Source organism: Octopus sinensis, linkage group LG4 (genome assembly GCF_006345805.1).
Source record: "Octopus sinensis linkage group LG4, ASM634580v1, whole genome shotgun sequence".
NCBI lineage: Eukaryota > Metazoa > Mollusca > Cephalopoda > Octopoda > Octopodidae > Octopus > Octopus sinensis.
The window spans coordinates 72,926,396-72,943,778 of NC_043000.1; the positions used below are offsets into that span (position 1 = coordinate 72,926,396).

A 17,383-nucleotide genomic window follows, 5' to 3' on the forward strand; every position below is an offset into this window, starting at 1 on the left:
TGGATTATATATAAATTAGTTAAACTTAGACATATTAATTTATAGAAATAACCTTAGGTCAAAAGCTAAAGATTTTTATTCTTTGAAGCAAAATTGCTTTTGATGGTTTTTCAAAAGTGTTTGCTAAAATATGTTCTTTCTCTTCTTTCAGGACATGAAGAATACTGAAAGAATTGTAAAGCTCATTAAATCACTTCTCTGGGAGATGTCAGATACATATATGGGACAGGTATTTGTATTATAAGCTACAAAATATGAGATGCTTTAGCATTTAATTGCTACATAAAATTGTAGGTTAAAAATTGCACAATAAAATTGTAGGTTAAAACTTTTCAGATGAGTTACTACCACTAATAATAATTTCTTTTTATAACTTCAAAAACATTTTTTACATTTTATTCATTTTATTCATTCTTGCTTTGAAAAGAGATGAAGTCAACATTCTCTAAACATTAATAAAAATGTTCATCAAAACAATAAAAGTTTTATAAAAACATGTAATTTGTATTGAGCTACTGACCAGCATGTTATTGCCATTGAGTAAAGTCTTTTAACTCTGTTTGCACCAGTTTACCTGACAGACAAAAACAATTACTCCAGTAAAAAAATATATTCACTGTTTTTAATTTATTTTTCCATCCTACTTTGAAAGAGCTTTCAGATTATGGTGCCAAAGTCTTGAATTCAAATATTACACAAGACATTTCTTGACACAGTTTGCATCAGGTGTTTTCTATTTGAACATATTGCAATTACAATATACATATTGTAAGAAATCATTTGAAAATATTTAGATTTTGAAATTCAATTCAAGCTGAAAAATGCATTAAAAAAGGCTAATGTGAAAATTGTGTGCAGTATATTTTTATTACACATAAACATACAGATTGATTGTTCTTGTTCTTGCATGTAAAACAGTAAAATAGTGAAAATTGAGATATTAATCACTACAACATCGCATATTGACACAATGGCCACAAATTTATTTATTGCTCCTCATTTTTCCTTTTCTTCCTTTGTATTTTATTCTAATGGAAGAATAATTCGAAAAGAGTATTAATTTTATCAAGTTTTTTCCTACAAATATCTGCAACTGTTATCAAATCCTAAATTTCATGAAACTGTAGTTCAAATAGTTTTGCTGTTTGGTGAGAGTTATTCCTTTTATCTTTCCTCTTATTTTTCTTAGCTTTCTCATTTTCATCTCATCTTTATCCTTTCTTCACAGTTTTTTTTTGTGTGTGTTTGAACATCTGTATTATATTTCATTCTTTTTTTCCTTCCCTATATTCTTCCATCTTATTCTCTCCCCATATTTTTCTTCCTTCCCTATATTCTTCCATCTTATTCTCTCCCCATATTTTTCTTCCTTCCCTTATTGGAAAAAAACCTTTTGGTATTTCTTTCTGCAAAGATCAGCTTTGCCTTTCAGCCTTTTGGGGATCAATAAAATAAAGTACCAATCAAGTTACCAGAGTCAAATTCATTGACTCATCACCTCACCTAAGATTGCAAGCCTTTTAGAAACAATTATATATCAGCAACTTACAGGGTCCAGACAATTTTTGTTTGCAATTTTCAACAGCTAATTTTACACATCTTTTTTTACTTTCATTGTCAGTCTTTTTCTTCTTATAAAAATAACCATTTTTGCTTTATATATATATATTTTTTGCAGAATAATTAACTATGGAAATTTTGACCAAACACACACACACACACACACACACACACACACAGACACACACACACACACACACCCACACACACACAGACACACACACACCCACACACACACACAGACACACACACACACACACACACACACACACACACACACACACACTTCTCCACTTTTGGAAGTGGCATAGAATTCTCCTTCGAATCTGCTCCAGAAGGACAAACAAGATTTCAGACTTCCTCAACATCAGCAGAAGGATGGTGGAAAAGATCAGAAAGGAGCTGGAAGATTCAGGATGCAGCAGAGAGGAAAACCCTTGATCAACGATCTGACGCCATCAGAATGACAGAATTCATCACTGAAATCCAAGAGATCATTGACAATGATCTCAGCAAGTTGATGCATGTCATTGCAAGAGAGAAAGGTGCAGACAGAAAGCTCATCAGGCTGGGATGCATGAGAACATTTGCTGCTTTTCATACAAGATAAGGAAGGGACAATTTCTGTCTAAGGTGATGTAGGAAAAGTCACTCAAGTACACCAAGGAGCTGATCAACAAGTTGAAACACCTACTGGAGCCAGACATCTTCTCTTATGCCAAAACCATAAGATCAACTCCCAGAATAACAAATGGTTTGTTCTCTCACACAAGGACATGCTCAGTGTCACTAGCAGTGAAGATGACATCATACCACCCCACTTCTTTCCTGAGAGCTTCAGGCTGAATACCGACGGCTACATCCATGATGTTCTGAGTGAGATAGTGAAGGCCTGAATCAACCAGGTAGCTGCAGGAAGGCCATACATATGGCAACAAGACTCTCTGCCCTGCAACACCAGCCAGAAGACCTAAGCCTGGCTGACAAAGAATTTCTTCGATCACACAGCACTTGAGATTTGGCCTCTCAACTCGCCTGACTGGAAACCCATCAACTTTTTTGTGTAGGGCACAGTGGAGACCAACAAATCCAGCTGAGAGCCAGGATTACTAAGGCCTTCAGGGGCCTAAAATAGGAGATAGTGGTGAAGGTCTGTGGCCAGCTTATAGGTTGCTGGGAGGCTGTCATCCCAAAAAAAAAATGCAGTCATAATTTTCATTAGAATTTCCAGCAGGGAATTTCTAACAGGATTGGAAGATTTGTATAGAGAAAGCACTACAGGACTTTAAGAGTCGATGAAAGAATTTTTAAGAAAACAACATCAAAGCAATTATTTCCTATCATAGATTTTTCTCTTTCTAGTTCTTTATAGTTTATATTTATTGGAATATAAATCACATCTACATAAAGCATTTAATTAAAATGACAACGAATTGATACATAGTATACAGAGATAATTCACCTTGAAAGCAAATTTTACATCATTAAAAACAAAGAACTTAATGAATAACTAGAAAAATTCTCATTCTTGTGAGATGCTTGTGATTTTAAACTCACTGCCATTCTTTTTATGATCCACTTCTTGGTAGCAATTACAAAAAAATTACACAACACAAGATCTCTCATCACCTTAAATTACAGCAAATCTTGTTGATCTCTTTCCAAGAACATTTCTACCAAATTAATCCTCCTATCCACAAGTCCTTGAGATGGCTTTGTAAGCAATACTTTTGCAAAGAAAACAACATTCACTGGCTATTTTGCTTCTAATTTCACATGCAAGCAACCAGACTACCAATCTCTCTCAGACATATACATTTTGAGTCCAAAAGCACCTCTGATTATGAGATCAGTCAATGTCCTTCTTTTACCCTAGGACAGTGCTCAGTAGCTAACTTTTATCCTCACCAAACTCTGATCATGCCACAGTATATCTCATGCCAAAGAAGGGAAACCCTGTCAACTATTCATGTAATGTTTCCAACAACTGTCAACAATCTCTTTTTGAGACTCTACATCTGTGATCACCAGTATGCTTCCATAGATCCAAGTATACCAGATACCTGTTCTCTCCTGTCATCTTTGATATTGTTATATTTAATATCAGCAAAGCATTGGACGTTTCTGACTTGAGAATCTACTAGCTAAGCTGTCTGCTTATAGCATTCATATATCTCTCAGCTCTTACAAACTGGTGGCAACAGCTATCTATATAATCTTAGATTGAAAGCTTAGTCATATTACAGCGTGCAATCAAAGGACTCTGGCTGAAGACTATGTACCATAGATAGACTTTGTCCTCACATTTTTCTTGTTATATATTGACTTGTTTGCCATTGTTACAACATTAATTTCTCAGAAGATTATACCATACTTCATTTTTCCTTAACCTTTCACATAGAAAGACATAGTCCAAATACAACCTAGACACCTCATATCAAACTTGTCTGTTTCAACATTACAATTATAGCTTATATCAAAAAACAATATTGTATCTCAACCTCTCTAGTTCTGAACATGTTCTACAGTTGCTACAAAGGCCTCCTGATTATGATGATCTTCCTTGAGAATTCCATCTCTATATAAAAAAAATATTATAGACATAGGCTTAACTGTATGGTTAAGAAGTTTGCTTCCCAACCACATGGTTCTGGATTCAGTCCCACTGTGTAGCGCCTTGGGCAAATATCTTCTATGACACCCCTGACCAAACCAAAGCCTTGTCAGTAGATTTGGTACACAGAAACTCAAAAAGAAAACCATCATATGTGTATATATATGTATGTGTGTGTGAGAGAGTGAGTGTATTTTTGTTTTTCCTTGTCTTGAGATTGCATGATAGTTGTAAATGAGTGTCACTGTCATGCAAGTGGCATCAGTAGTATTGATTATTCTGTGAAAAATGTGTCTGGTCATGAGGAAATACCTTGGTTAGAAACAGGTGAGGGTTGGTGTCACAAAGGACATCTGACTATAGAAATTCTGTCTCAACAAACTCCATAGACATTAAACAATAATGAAGATGATGCTGATGATATATATATACATATATGGAAAGACCCCTTTCAATCACAAACGGTTATAGATTGCACCTAGGAAGTTCCCCTCAGAAGTACAAGTGCAAGCAAGGTTGTTTGTGGAAGACCAGCAGTTGCCCCTGCATATCCTCTTTCCATGCCACTGATGTTGTCCAAGAGAAAGGCAGAGGCTAATACAGCTTGGCACCAGTGATGTCACAACTCATTTCTAAAGCTGAGTGAACTGGAGCAACATGAAAAAGAAGTGTCTTGCTCTAGAACACAACACACAGCCCTGTTAGAGAATTAAACTTACAACCTCACAATTGTCAGTCCAACATTCTAACCACTAAGCTATGTGCCTTCACTTGATATATATACACACTCACACTAACAGAGCAAAAACTGCATCCCAAACATTATCCTCCTTCTTCAAATCTGCAAAACTCTTCATCTCTGATCAGTTGCATACTTTGTACAAAGCTGAAGATAGAACAACAATAGAATATTGCTTCCATATCTAAGAGAGCACTCTTACTATACACAGACACTTAAGCTACATCCAAATAGAAGCCAACTGATTGACAAAGACTTGTTCACCAACAAACTATAACCTCTGTCCAAATAATGTGCCTTCAGTATATGAACTTCTGAACTATATATCCGCTTCACCCATCTCTCCTCCTCTTATCACTCATACTGCACTAACCATTTTATCCAATTCTTTTCCTCATGACATCAACTTCTTTCTCATCCACTTTTACCTTGCAGATGTTTCACTGAACATTAACTGCATCAATTCCACCAATCTTTGAGGGCCTGCAAAAGTAATGACTAACTCATTAATACTAGGTTTACTAAAACAGAACAATTTCATAGAATTTTATGTTTGTGTGATGTTGAAATGAACATGTTCAACTATACAACTGATTATATAAAATGCTTTCTTTCTGGGCATTACCTGTGACAGCTGTATGTATAGTTAGAAAAATAAACTTTAAAGCAATTGACTTGAGCTATAGATTTGAACAAGTACCCAGTCGTTGACACACACAAAACATACAACCAAAATATCGAAATGTAATCTAACAACAAATTCTCACATATGTATGAGAGTTTCCAAATTATTCAACAACAGTCAAAAATGCACACACGTTTCAGAAGAAAGCAGCACATTCCGTACAGTACCACATATAACATTGGATTAAATAAAATATAAATACAAGTTATCAAATCTGTCTGATGACAGTAACAAATGTAGATACTTGGGCCAATCAGTGTACTATCCACAACATTTATAATATAGCTTACTTGTAGATTGACATATCTAATTTTCACCCCAGTTATATCTTTTCAATAAATCCTTTCAGATGACTAGGGTTCAGATGCAACATAATCTTGGAAATCGATAAAAATATTAAAATTGCACAATGAGTCTTACTGTTTCATTTCAACTCTTGTCTAATCAAGAGCGTTTTCACATGACTTTAATCTCATTAATGTGTGACTATGAAACTGGTATAAGCTTTCTATTTTGCTAAGCTTTCAATTTTGTAAGATTTAATTTCTGTTACATTTACTGTCTCTGTGCTTTATTTCATGACTTTCTGTAATAACTTCATCATGCTCCACACCAAGATATTTCATCTTTCCACCAAGCACTGTGTTAACAATTTCATTCTTTACAGAACAATTGTTACCTTAGTAGCTCTTTTGCCAGCTCTCCATTTTCTTTTAATTCATGGCATTGATGAGGTATGAAATCTTTAGTACGCTCTTAGAAACTCAGTCACAAAATCCCCATCATCAGTTAAATTTTCTCCTTGTACACAGGAGAGTGATGGATCCATATACTGTATTAAAAAGATGCTTCTTGGAGATCAGCCATTTTAAATTATTTCAATATAGAGTATAGAGCACCTTTAATCTGTAAAACCTGTTTCATCATCATCATCATCGTTTAGCGTCCGTTTTCCATGCTAGCATGGGTTGGACGGTTCTACTGGGGTCTGTGAAGCCAGAAGGCTTCATCAGGCCCAGTCAAATCTGGCAGTGTTTCTACGGCTGGATGCCCTTCCTAACGCCAACCACTCCGTGAGTGTAGTGGGTGCTTTTTACGTGCCACCCGCACTGGTGCCAGACAGAGCTGGCAAACGGCCACGAACGGATGGTGCTTTTTATGTGCCACCGGCACGAGGGCCAGGCGAGGCTGGCAACGGACACGAAACGGGGCGGTGCTGGCAACGGTCGCGAAACGGAAAGTTCTCTTACATGCCACCGGCACTGGTAACACATCTGCAATTTCCATTGATCGATTTCCATTGATCGATTTCGATTCTGATCGTCACTTGCCTCAACGGGTCTTCACAAGCAGAATTTTGACATGCCACCGGCACTGGTAGCACATCCGCAATTTCCATTGATCGATTTCGATTCTGATCCTCACTTGCCTCATCACGTCTTCACAAGTAGAGTTTTGTGTCCCAAGAAGGGAAGGTATGCATACGTAGGCTGGCTCCATCCCATGTAGAAGGCCACGGGTTATGGACTCACTTGTCCTGCCAGGTCTTCTCGCGCACAGCACACTTCCAGAGGTCTCGGTCTCTAGTGAGACCTAAAGTTCGAAGGTCGTGCTTCACCACCTCGTCCCAGGTTTTCCTGGGTCTGCCTCTTCCACAGGTTCCCTCAACCGCTAGGGTGTGGCACTTTTTCACACAACTATCTTCATCCATTCTCGCCACATGACCATACCAGCGCAAACGTCTCTCTTGCACACCACAACTGATGCTTCTTAGGTCCAGCTTTTCTCTCAAGGTACTTACACTCTGCCGAGTGTGAGTACCGGCATTACACATCCATCGGAGCATACTGGCTTCATTTCTAGCGAGCTTACGCATATCCTCAGCAGTCACGGCCCATGTTTCACTGCCATGTAGCATGGCTGTTCGTACACACGCATCATACAGTCTGCCTTTCACTCTGTGCGAGAGGCCTTTTGTCACCAGTAGAGGTAAGAGCTCTCTGAACTTTGCCCAAGCTATTCTTACTCTAGCAGTTACACTTTCAGCACACCCGCCCCCGCTGCTGACTTGGTCAGCTAGGTAACGGAAACTATCAACTATTTCTAGTTTTTCTCCCTGGAAAGTGACGGAAGTTGGTCTCAGAGCATTTTCAGTGTTTATTGTTCCTGAGCATCTGCCACATACAAAAACCATCTTCCTAGTTAGCCTTCCTTTGACATTGCTGCATCTCTTATGTGTCCATAGCTTACACTTGGTGCATCTTATAGAGTTTCTACCTACACCTTTTCTACAGATCGAGCAGGGCCATCTACCTGAAGGTGTTTGTGATTTGTCTACCTTCCTACTGATTACGACTTTGGTTTTAGCTAGATTGACTCTGAGGCCCTTCGATTCTAATCCTTGTTTCCACACCTGAAACTTCTCCTCCAGTTCTGATAGCGACTCAGCAATTAGAGCAAGGTCATCAGCATAGAGGAGCTCCCAAGGGCATCCTGTCTTGAATTCCTCCGTTATTGCCTGGAGGACTATGATAAATAGGAGGGGGCTGAGTACTGAGCCTGGTGGACTCCTACCTCTACCCGGAATTCTTCACTGTACACATTTCCAACCCTCACCCTACTAGCGGTGTCCCTGTACATGGCCCGCACAGCTCTCACTAACCATTCATCTATCCCTAGTTTCCTCATTGCCCACCAGATAAGGGATCGGGGGACCCTGTCGAAGGCTTTCTCCATGTCAACAAAAGCCAGGTACAGGGGCTTATCTTTGGCTAGGTATTTCTCCTGCAGCTGCCTTACCAGGAATATAGCATCAGTAGTACTTTTCCCTGGCACAAACCCAAACTGCATCTCATCTAAAGTAACTCTCTCTCTAATTAGTTGGGCTATGACCCTCTCCGTAACCTTCATCACCTGGTCCAACAGCTTGATACCTCTGTAGTTATTTGTATCTAGGGCATCACCTTTACCTTTGTAGCAGTTGACTATTATGCTGCTACACCAGTCATTGGGTATGACCCCTTTGTGTATCACCTGATTAACTATACGGGTGACTAGGCTATAGCCGACACTACCAGACATTTTGAGCATCTCTGCAGTGATTCCTGATGGGCCTGGGGCTTTCCCTGTCTTCATGCTTCTAATTGCCTTAGCTACCACGGAACTATCAACTCGGATAGCTGGTCCCTCTGTTGGGTCAACATTCGGCAGACTCTCTTTATCCCATTCATTTTCTTCATTCAGCAACCTTTCATAGTGGCATCTCCAAACCTCTCTCTTTGCATCCTCATTTAGCGCAAGTGAACCATCTTCCATGCGAACACACTTCTCTCCTACCACATCACGATTCTCTCTCACACACTGTCTTGCAACACGAAACACCTCCAGTCTTTGGTCCTCACGGCGCAGAACATTGGCAATTTTTTCTTATCTGCTTCCCCTCTGGCTAAATAAACCTGTCTCCTAGCTTCTCTTTTGGCAGTCTGATACAATCCCCTGCTACCCCCATTTTTCCAGACCTTCCAAGCCTGTCTCTTTTCTCTAATAGCCCTGTCTACAATATTGTTCCACCACCACGTTATTCTAGGTCGAGAGGGGACTTTGCACCGGCCACAGATCTGGTCAGTGGCTCTCAGCAGGTTGTCCCTTAGAAACGTCCAGCTGTCTTCTACCCCCTGTGATGCTCTATCCCCTTCTACTTCGTCAGAGGCTTCAAGTAATATGTCCCTAAATCTCTGTCCATTTGCAGGATCTTTAAGCTTCCAGATCCTTCTTCTCCATATTTGTCGTCTTCTGGTTGTCCTCCTAGTCCTGATCCTAAAGTCACTAACTACCAGTCTATGTTGTGGGGTACATTCTTCACCTGGGAAGGTTTTGGCATTTATAAGCAGCCATCTCTCCCTTTGCCTTGTAAGGATGTAGTCAATTTGGCTGGTATGTTGGCCCGATTGGTAAGTGACTAGGTGTGGCCCGATTGGTAAGTGACTAGGTGGCCCGATTGGTAAGTGACACAATAAACATACCAAGTATGATAAGTAGCAAAAAGAATGTCCAGTCAACAAAGCATGCAGAGCAGCACTTCTATTGTAACACTGACATTAGTTATGTTAAAATATGGAAGTTGGGTGTGAGCACCCCTCAGTTATCATCAAGCAACAGCAACACACTATTTTTTCAGAGCTTCATTTAGAATTTTATACTGTTACTGCTGAGTCAGGTTAGATATTGGAGATACCGAATGTTTTGTGGAAAAGTGAGGTAGAATGTTGCTTCAATGAGAATTGACACAGGAAAGGAGTTAAGGTATGCTTTGAATTGGTAACCACCTTAGTATAGATAGTGAATGTATACTGTTAGCAGAAAGGTGGGTAATGTAATTAAAATAGACATGATAAATGACATTAAGTGAATTCAAGTAGCCATCCATGATTCTTCCATAAGTAAGATTAACAATTCAAGCAAAAGATCTTGTTTTATGCAGTCTTTGTACATACTACATCAAGAACTGATTACAAAAATATCATAACTGGTGATTTCAAAGGCCATGTCAGGAAACACCAGAATAGGTGCACAGAAGCTATGAGTATTGTACAGGAAATAAAGCATCTAAGTTTATGGAATTCTGTAATACAAATAAACTATAATTGCAACACAAAATTCAGAATGCCAACCATGCATTCACCTATCAATCAGGTAGGTATGAGAGACAAATTAATCCTGTTCTTAGCAAGGAACAAGATATGAAGATGGTTGTAATCATGAATGTGCTCCTGGGAGTGAAGAACGAAACAACTGTCAAGCTCAAGAAAAGTAAGGAAGCTAAAAGATCCCATAATAAGCAAAAATTCTACCTTGTAGTAACATCTATTTAGACAGAGAGCAGGAGATGCATAGCTTGTCAGTTCTAAAAGACAAATGATTTTGGAGATTATGCACAGCCCCCTTCCTGATCAAAGGAAGGGTGCTATTTTTGTAGGTCAAGAAAAGCAAGGAGCAATGTCAAAAGGTCTAGTATGTATTTATTTAGCTCGGAAACAAACTGAACAATGATGATGAGAAGTACGAAGTATTCAAATTGCAAAGTAATGTTCTCAAACAAACAAAAGACAATAAAAAAAAATTCAGGATTACATAATTTTCTTTAGGGCTTTTATAGTCGAATGACTGGATTCTCTTTGCAGAGCTTCAGCAAACATTGCAAAAATTGCTGAAAAAAACATGGTCAAAAATTCAAAGATCAATATATCAAAAATGAAAATGCTAGTAACAGAGAGCACAAAATCTCTATCTTGAAAGTTTGTAGAAAGAAAATGTGTGGGAACTTGAATTATATAATTAGTGCAAACCATGGCAATATAAAAGAAGTAAAGAAACAGAAAGATTAACAGAGAAGTACATCAAATACACAAGATGTACAAGAATAGTTTACAGATAAGGTACCTATGAAGAACATAGACAGCTGACTAGTTATAGCAGTATTATCTATAAAATCTAATTAGTATGAAAATAATTGGAATGAGGTTGCAGTTGCTAAAGCAAATAATGGATAGAAATTCAGAAGCTGTTGTTTGTATTAACAACAAAAAAGTCTTTTTTCTTTCATATAAGACTATGGAGTATTTTCAAAAACATGATACTTAGTGAGATTTGAATGAACAAGATATTTGTGACTGGAAAAAGATGAATTATATGCAAGTCATTAGCTTAAAATGGAAAATATAAATGAGAACAGAAATATCAATTGTGGACCACAAATTTATGAAGGAGGGATGATAGCATTAGCTGGATGGTAAAGTAGAGTGTGATGTCAGGTGGAATCTGTTCATAGTCAAGGAAGATAAAAAAAAGACATTCAGAGTTATATATGAATAGAGAGAAGACTGACAAAAGAATTTATATGTTGTATTGGAGAATCATCCAACCTGTGCCGGAATGGGCAAATGAACATTCAAATAATAATGATGGTCAAAACAACTGGCAAAATACACCTTATATATATATGTGTGTGTATGTATACATGCAGATACTTATTCATATAGATGTATATTCCTTGTCTTCTAGAATTTAATAGCTTTCAACCAGTGATAAATATGTCTCAGATATATCAATCAAATGGGGTATAAGTATATAAAATTAGTGTTGAATCAAAAATATTTTGAAAAAAGTAAAAATAAGGATTTTACAAAACAATTTTAGCCCTTTTATTCTATTTTCATATTTCGGATCACGGCAAATATTGAATTAAGGGAATTCAGTAAAAAGAGTGTCTAAAAATGTCTCATATATATATATATATCTGTCTTCTTTCATATTTGCATTGTTTGTAAGGAATAACAGTGGATTCTTAAGCAATAAACACCTGTCCTGCATATGTGTCAGACATTTCCCAAACAAGAGACTTCACAATCTTTGCAATCCTTGTAACATTTTTGTTGTCCTGTGAAAAGAGAAAAAAGATAAAATCAATTTTTACATAGACAGACACATATATGCAAATATATATATATGCAAATACATACATACACACACACACAGGCAAGTGAGGATCAGAATCGAAATCGATCAATGGAAATTGCAGATGTGTTACCAGTGCCGGTACCATCCGTTCGCGACCGTTGCCAGCGCCGCCCCGACTGGCCTCGTGCCGGTGGCATGTAAAAAGCACCATCCGTTCGTGTCCGTTGCCAGCCTCGCCTGGCCCCCGTGCTGGTGGCACGTAAAAAGCACCATCCGTTCGTGGCCGTTTGCCAGCTCTGTCTGGCACCTGTGCGGGTGGCACGTAAAAAGCACCCACTACACTCACGGAGTGGTTGGCGTTAGGAAGGGCATCCAGCCGTAGAAACACTGCCAGATCTGACTGGGCCTGATGAAGCCTTCTGGCTTCACAGACCCCAGTTGAACCGTCCAACCCATGCTAGCATGGAAAACGGACGCTAAACGATGATGATGATACACATACATATATACATACATATACACACATGCACATATTCTTTCACTAGTTTCAATCATTTGATTGTAGCCATGCTGAATTACCTTGAAGAATTTTAATCAAATGATTCAACCCAACACTTTTTTTTAGTCTGGTACTCATTCTATTGATCTCTTAGGCCAAACAACTAAGTTACAGGAACATAAACACACCAACACCAGTTGTCAAGTAGTGGTGAGGGACAAGCACACACACACATACAGTGGGCTTCTTTTAGTTTTTGTCTACCAAATCCACTCACAAGGCTTTGGTTGGCCCAAAGCTATAGCAGAAGACAGTTGCCCAAGGTGCCACATTGTGGGATGTACCCAAAACCATGTCATTAGGAAGCAAACTTCTTACCACACAGCCATAAAATCATCATTATCATTGTTTAATATCCGTTTTCCATGCTGGCATAGGTTGGATGGTCTGACTGAGGTCTGGAAAGCCAATGGCTGCACCAGGCTCTAATTTGATCTGGCAATGTTTCTACAGCTGGATGCCCTTCCTAATTCCAACCACTCTGAGAGTGTAGTGGGTGCGTTTTACATTCCACCAATTTTATATATATATTATACATATATATTAGGGGTACCCTTTGTTTGGGGTACTGCAAAGTAATGTCATATTTCATGTAATAAGTTCAAATCAACATAAAATGTAAGTATATTAATTCATTAATTACCATCATAAGCAATAAAATTTTACCCCCTTGAAACCAGTTTTTTCATTACTCACATAAAAAAAAATCAGGTTCTTTAGAACAGAAAACTGCTGGAAATATCATTTCAACATTGTACAAACTTCTGAATATTTTAAGACAGCTAAAGTGTTCAAGTGATCTAAGTAAAGAACAGGTAAGTAGGGATGGTAAGGTAGTACTTCTCAGCCTAATAAATTTCTTTTCTTATATTATCTTCACATTACCATGTTGCAGAATGACTTCCTTTCTATTGACTAGAGCTGGTTGTTTTTTGAGCAAAACTTAATTGACATATTCAACTTGTTGACAATAAAATTCTACAGTGTTCCAATAATTCAATGTGAGCAATACTTATCATATTCCACCAGACATACAGGTGTAGATATGGTTTAGATGATGGAAATGAATTTTTATTCATGTTAGCAGTTACTTCTTATGTTAATTGTTGGCATAAACTATCCATTTCTCGTAACCTGTTAAAATTCAGTTAAGAAAATGAGTTAACTCATTTTGATATGCAAATTGTTAAATACACTGCTTTATTCTTGAGGGGCATCCCATGTCGTACCCGCTTCCCTTCTTTATGCATTTTCCCAAACTGCTTCAGATGTTTTTTCACAGTGGATCAAGGTTCATTAAGCACCCAATATAAATACCCATTCTTTGATATGGAGCCACTTCAATTGCATCATTATTGAGAACAGTTGGTCTTCCTGATTGATACATATCCAAAGGATTAAAATCACTACTTTTGAATTTGTTAAACCACCTTCGGCATTTCCAAACACTCACGCCATCAGGATATACAGTACAGATGTTTTCCTTTGCACATATTTATTTGTATATTCATATATACATGTGTATGTGTGTAAGTATGTGTGTGTTTCAGGTGTGGAAGCAAGGATTAGAATCGAAGGGCCTTAGAATCAACCTAGCCAAAACCAAAGTCCTAATAAGTAGGAAGGTAGACCAATTACAAACGCCTTCAGGTAGATGGCCCTGCTCGATCTGTAAAAAAGGTGTAGGTAGAAACTCTATAAGGTGCACCAAGTGTAAGCCATGGACACATAAGAGGTGCAGCAATGTCAAAGGAAGGCTAACTAGAAAAATAGTTTTTGTCTGTGGCAGATGCTCAGGAGCAATAAACACTGAAAATGTGCAGAGACCAACTTCTACCACGTTCCAGGGAGAAAAACTAGAAGTAGTTGATAGCTTCTGTTACCTAGGCGACCAAGTCAGTAGCGGAGGTGGGTGTGCTGAAAGTGTATCTGTTAGAGTAAGAATAGCCTGGGCAAAGTTTAGAGAGCTCTTACCCCTGCTGGTGATAAAATGCCTCTCGCTCAGAGTAAGAGGCAGACTGTATGATGCATGTGTACGTACAGCCATACTACATGGTAGTGAAACATGGACTGTGACTGCTGAGGATATGCGTAAGCTCGCAAGAAATGAAGCCAGTATGCTCCGATGGATGTGTAATGTCAGTGTTCATAATCGACAGAGTGTAAGTACCTTGAGAGAAAAGTTGGACCTAAGAAGCATCAGTTGTGGTGTGTAAGAGAGACGTTTGCGCTGGTATGGTCATGTGACGAGAATGGCTGAAGATAGTTGTGTGCAAAAGTGCCACACCCTAGCAGTTGAGGGAACCTGTGGAAGAGGTAGACCCAGGAAAACCTGGGACGAGGCAGTGAAGTACAACCTTCGAACTTTAGGTCTCACCAAGGAAATGACTAGAGACCGAGACCTATGGTAGTATGCTGTGCGTGAGAAGACCCGGCAAGACTAGTGAGACCATAACCCGTGGCCTCTACCTGGTATGTAGCCAGTCAACTTATACATACCTTTCCTTCTTGGGACACAAAACTCCACTTGTGAAGACCCATTGAGGCAAGTGAAAATCAAACCAAATCAAATCAGATATCAGAAAGCAGAATCAAAATCGAAGTCGATCAACATCAATGGAAATTGCGACTGTGATACCAGTGCCAGTGACAAGTAACGAACCATCCGATCATGGCCGTTGCCAGTGCTGCCCCGACTGGCCTCCGTGCCGGTGACATGTAAAAAGCACCATCCGTTCGTGGCCGTTGCCAGCCTCGCCTGGCCCCCGTGCGGGTGGTACGTAAAAAGCACCATCTGTTCATGGCCGTTGGCAGTCTCGCCTGGCCCCCGTGCTGGTGGCACGTAAAAAGCACCATCCGTCCGTGGCCATTTGCCAGCTCCGTCTGGCACCTGTGCGGGTGGCACGTAAAAAGCACCCACTACACTCACGGAGTGGTTGGCGTTAGGAAGGGCATCCAGCCGTAGAAACACTGCCAGATCAGACTGGGCCTGATGCAGCCTTCTGGCTTCACAGACACCAGTTGAACCGTCCAACCCATGCTAGCATGGAAAGCGGACGCTAAACGATGATGATGATGATGATATATATATATATATATATATATCATCATTTAGCGTCCGCTTTCCATGCTAGCATGGGTTGGACGGTTCAACTGGGGTCTGTGAAGCTGGAAGGCTTCGTCAGGCCCAGTCAGATCTGGCAGTGTTTCTACGGCTGGATGCCCTTCCTAACGCCAATATATATATATATATAGTGAGAATTTACAAAAAAACAAAAGATGAAGACAGGTGTGTAAACAACAAACAGATATATTAGTTTAACACTCAGGAAGTGAGAAAGACTTTTACGTTTCGAGCTTACACTCTTCGACAGAAAGGAACACGAAAATAAACAGGGAGAGAAAATAGAAAAAAGCTTAGTGGCTAGCGATCTATCATGGTGAATCAGAGGGGTCACACAGGAGAGCTAGGAAGGGGAGATAATAAAGTAGTGGAGATCCCAAAACGAAGGTGCACCGCAAGTGCATGTGGAAGGGGGCTGGTGACATCGATGAGTGCATGTGTAGGTGTGTGGATGATGGTGTAGGTGCTGGGAAGTGGTCAGTGCTAGTGTGTGCGGGATGGTATGGTGTGGTGTGTGGAGGAAGCAAGGGTGGGGTCTAGGGGTGGGATGGGATGTATAGGGATTGGAATGTGTAGGGGTGGGGTAACGAGGGAGGGAGTAATGATGAAGGGAGAAGGTGGGTGGGAGTGAAGAGAGGAAGTAGGTGCCAGAGCAAGAGAGGAGAGGTGGGTGGGAGGAAGTAGGTGTGAGAGGAAGACAGGAGGAGGGTTAGATGAAGAAGGGAGGAGAGTTGAGCTCATGTGGCATGAAGAGAGAAGATTAATCCCTGCCCACAGTGAAGACAGGAGTCTGGATGACCCCTGTGCAAGGACAATCCGAACACAGACAGGTGTTGTAAAGAGTAACCAGTAGAGCATGAGACCACATTGTGATTGCCGAGTTGGATGTCTCGGAGGTGTTCCGCGAACTGGTCACTCCTTTGATTCCTATTTTACTCAGGTGGACCCTCATAACCATTCAATATTTAAAAAATCCCATTGTCTTACATATAATAAAATGCATGTCTCATCAGCCATGCTAGTAAAGGGAGAATAAAAGTCACTGAAGTCACTGGTATTTTAATAAAAATGAAACTAAATTTTCATCGTAAATTATATTTATCAAATTCACACACACACAGAGGCACATATCTTACAATAAAATGCAGTGTTTCATGTTGGCCAAGCCAGTCGAAGGGAAATAAAATGTCAATGGGAGTGGAGTGAGTGGAGGAAAGAGGAAATATAAAAAGATAGAACAGGTGAGTAAGTGGTATTTCAGCTGTTGGAGCAGAAGGTATTTTGATAAAAACATGACCTGTCCAACACATCTAAGTATATATGAGTGACTGGATGCTTATGTATCCTACCTTTGCAAGGACTTCTGTGTTAGGTGTTTTACTTTGCCACTTGATGCTGAGTATGTCTCAAACATTTTTGATGAAAGCACTCAAGCAGCATGAAATGCTTTCAGTGTACTATCTGCATTTCACAAGAGTGCAATTGAGCTGTGAGTACACAAGCTTTGTAAACACTCAGTATGGCCTTGTTAGTTAAGGCTGCAATTTTCTCAGACTTTCTTTCTAAGCTTCCCAAAAATTACTGGTGCTTTCTGAAAATATAGATGTATTTCTGCACCAAGAGAGTCATCTCGTAACAACAACAAC

At 39.4% G+C, this 17,383-nt stretch overlaps 2 protein-coding genes across 5 annotated transcripts in view; one reads left to right on the forward strand and one right to left on the reverse strand.

Moving 5' to 3' along the window:
- The window catches only part of LOC115210488 (D-ribitol-5-phosphate cytidylyltransferase), a 105,349-nt gene extending 104,848 nt beyond the window's left edge, over positions 1 to 501 (forward strand). For both annotated transcript variants that reach the window (XM_036502140.1, XM_029779091.2), the window contains one exon: positions 152 to 501. In XM_036502140.1, coding sequence (XP_036358033.1) covers positions 152 to 168 — 17 coding nt within the window. In that variant the 3' untranslated portion in view covers positions 169 to 501. The remainder of the gene's footprint in view (positions 1 to 151) is intronic.
- Positions 502 to 10,599: 10,098 nt separating this feature from the next.
- The window catches only part of LOC115210345 (D-ribitol-5-phosphate cytidylyltransferase), a 178,612-nt gene continuing 171,828 nt past the window's right edge, over positions 10,600 to 17,383 (reverse strand). For all 3 annotated transcript variants that reach the window (XM_036502142.1, XM_029778881.2, XM_029778883.2), the window contains one exon: positions 10,600 to 12,034. Coding sequence is in view for 2 of the 3 variants with exons in the window: in XM_029778881.2 (XP_029634741.1) it covers positions 11,942 to 12,034 (93 nt within the window). In the remaining variant the exon portion in view is untranslated. The remainder of the gene's footprint in view (positions 12,035 to 17,383) is intronic.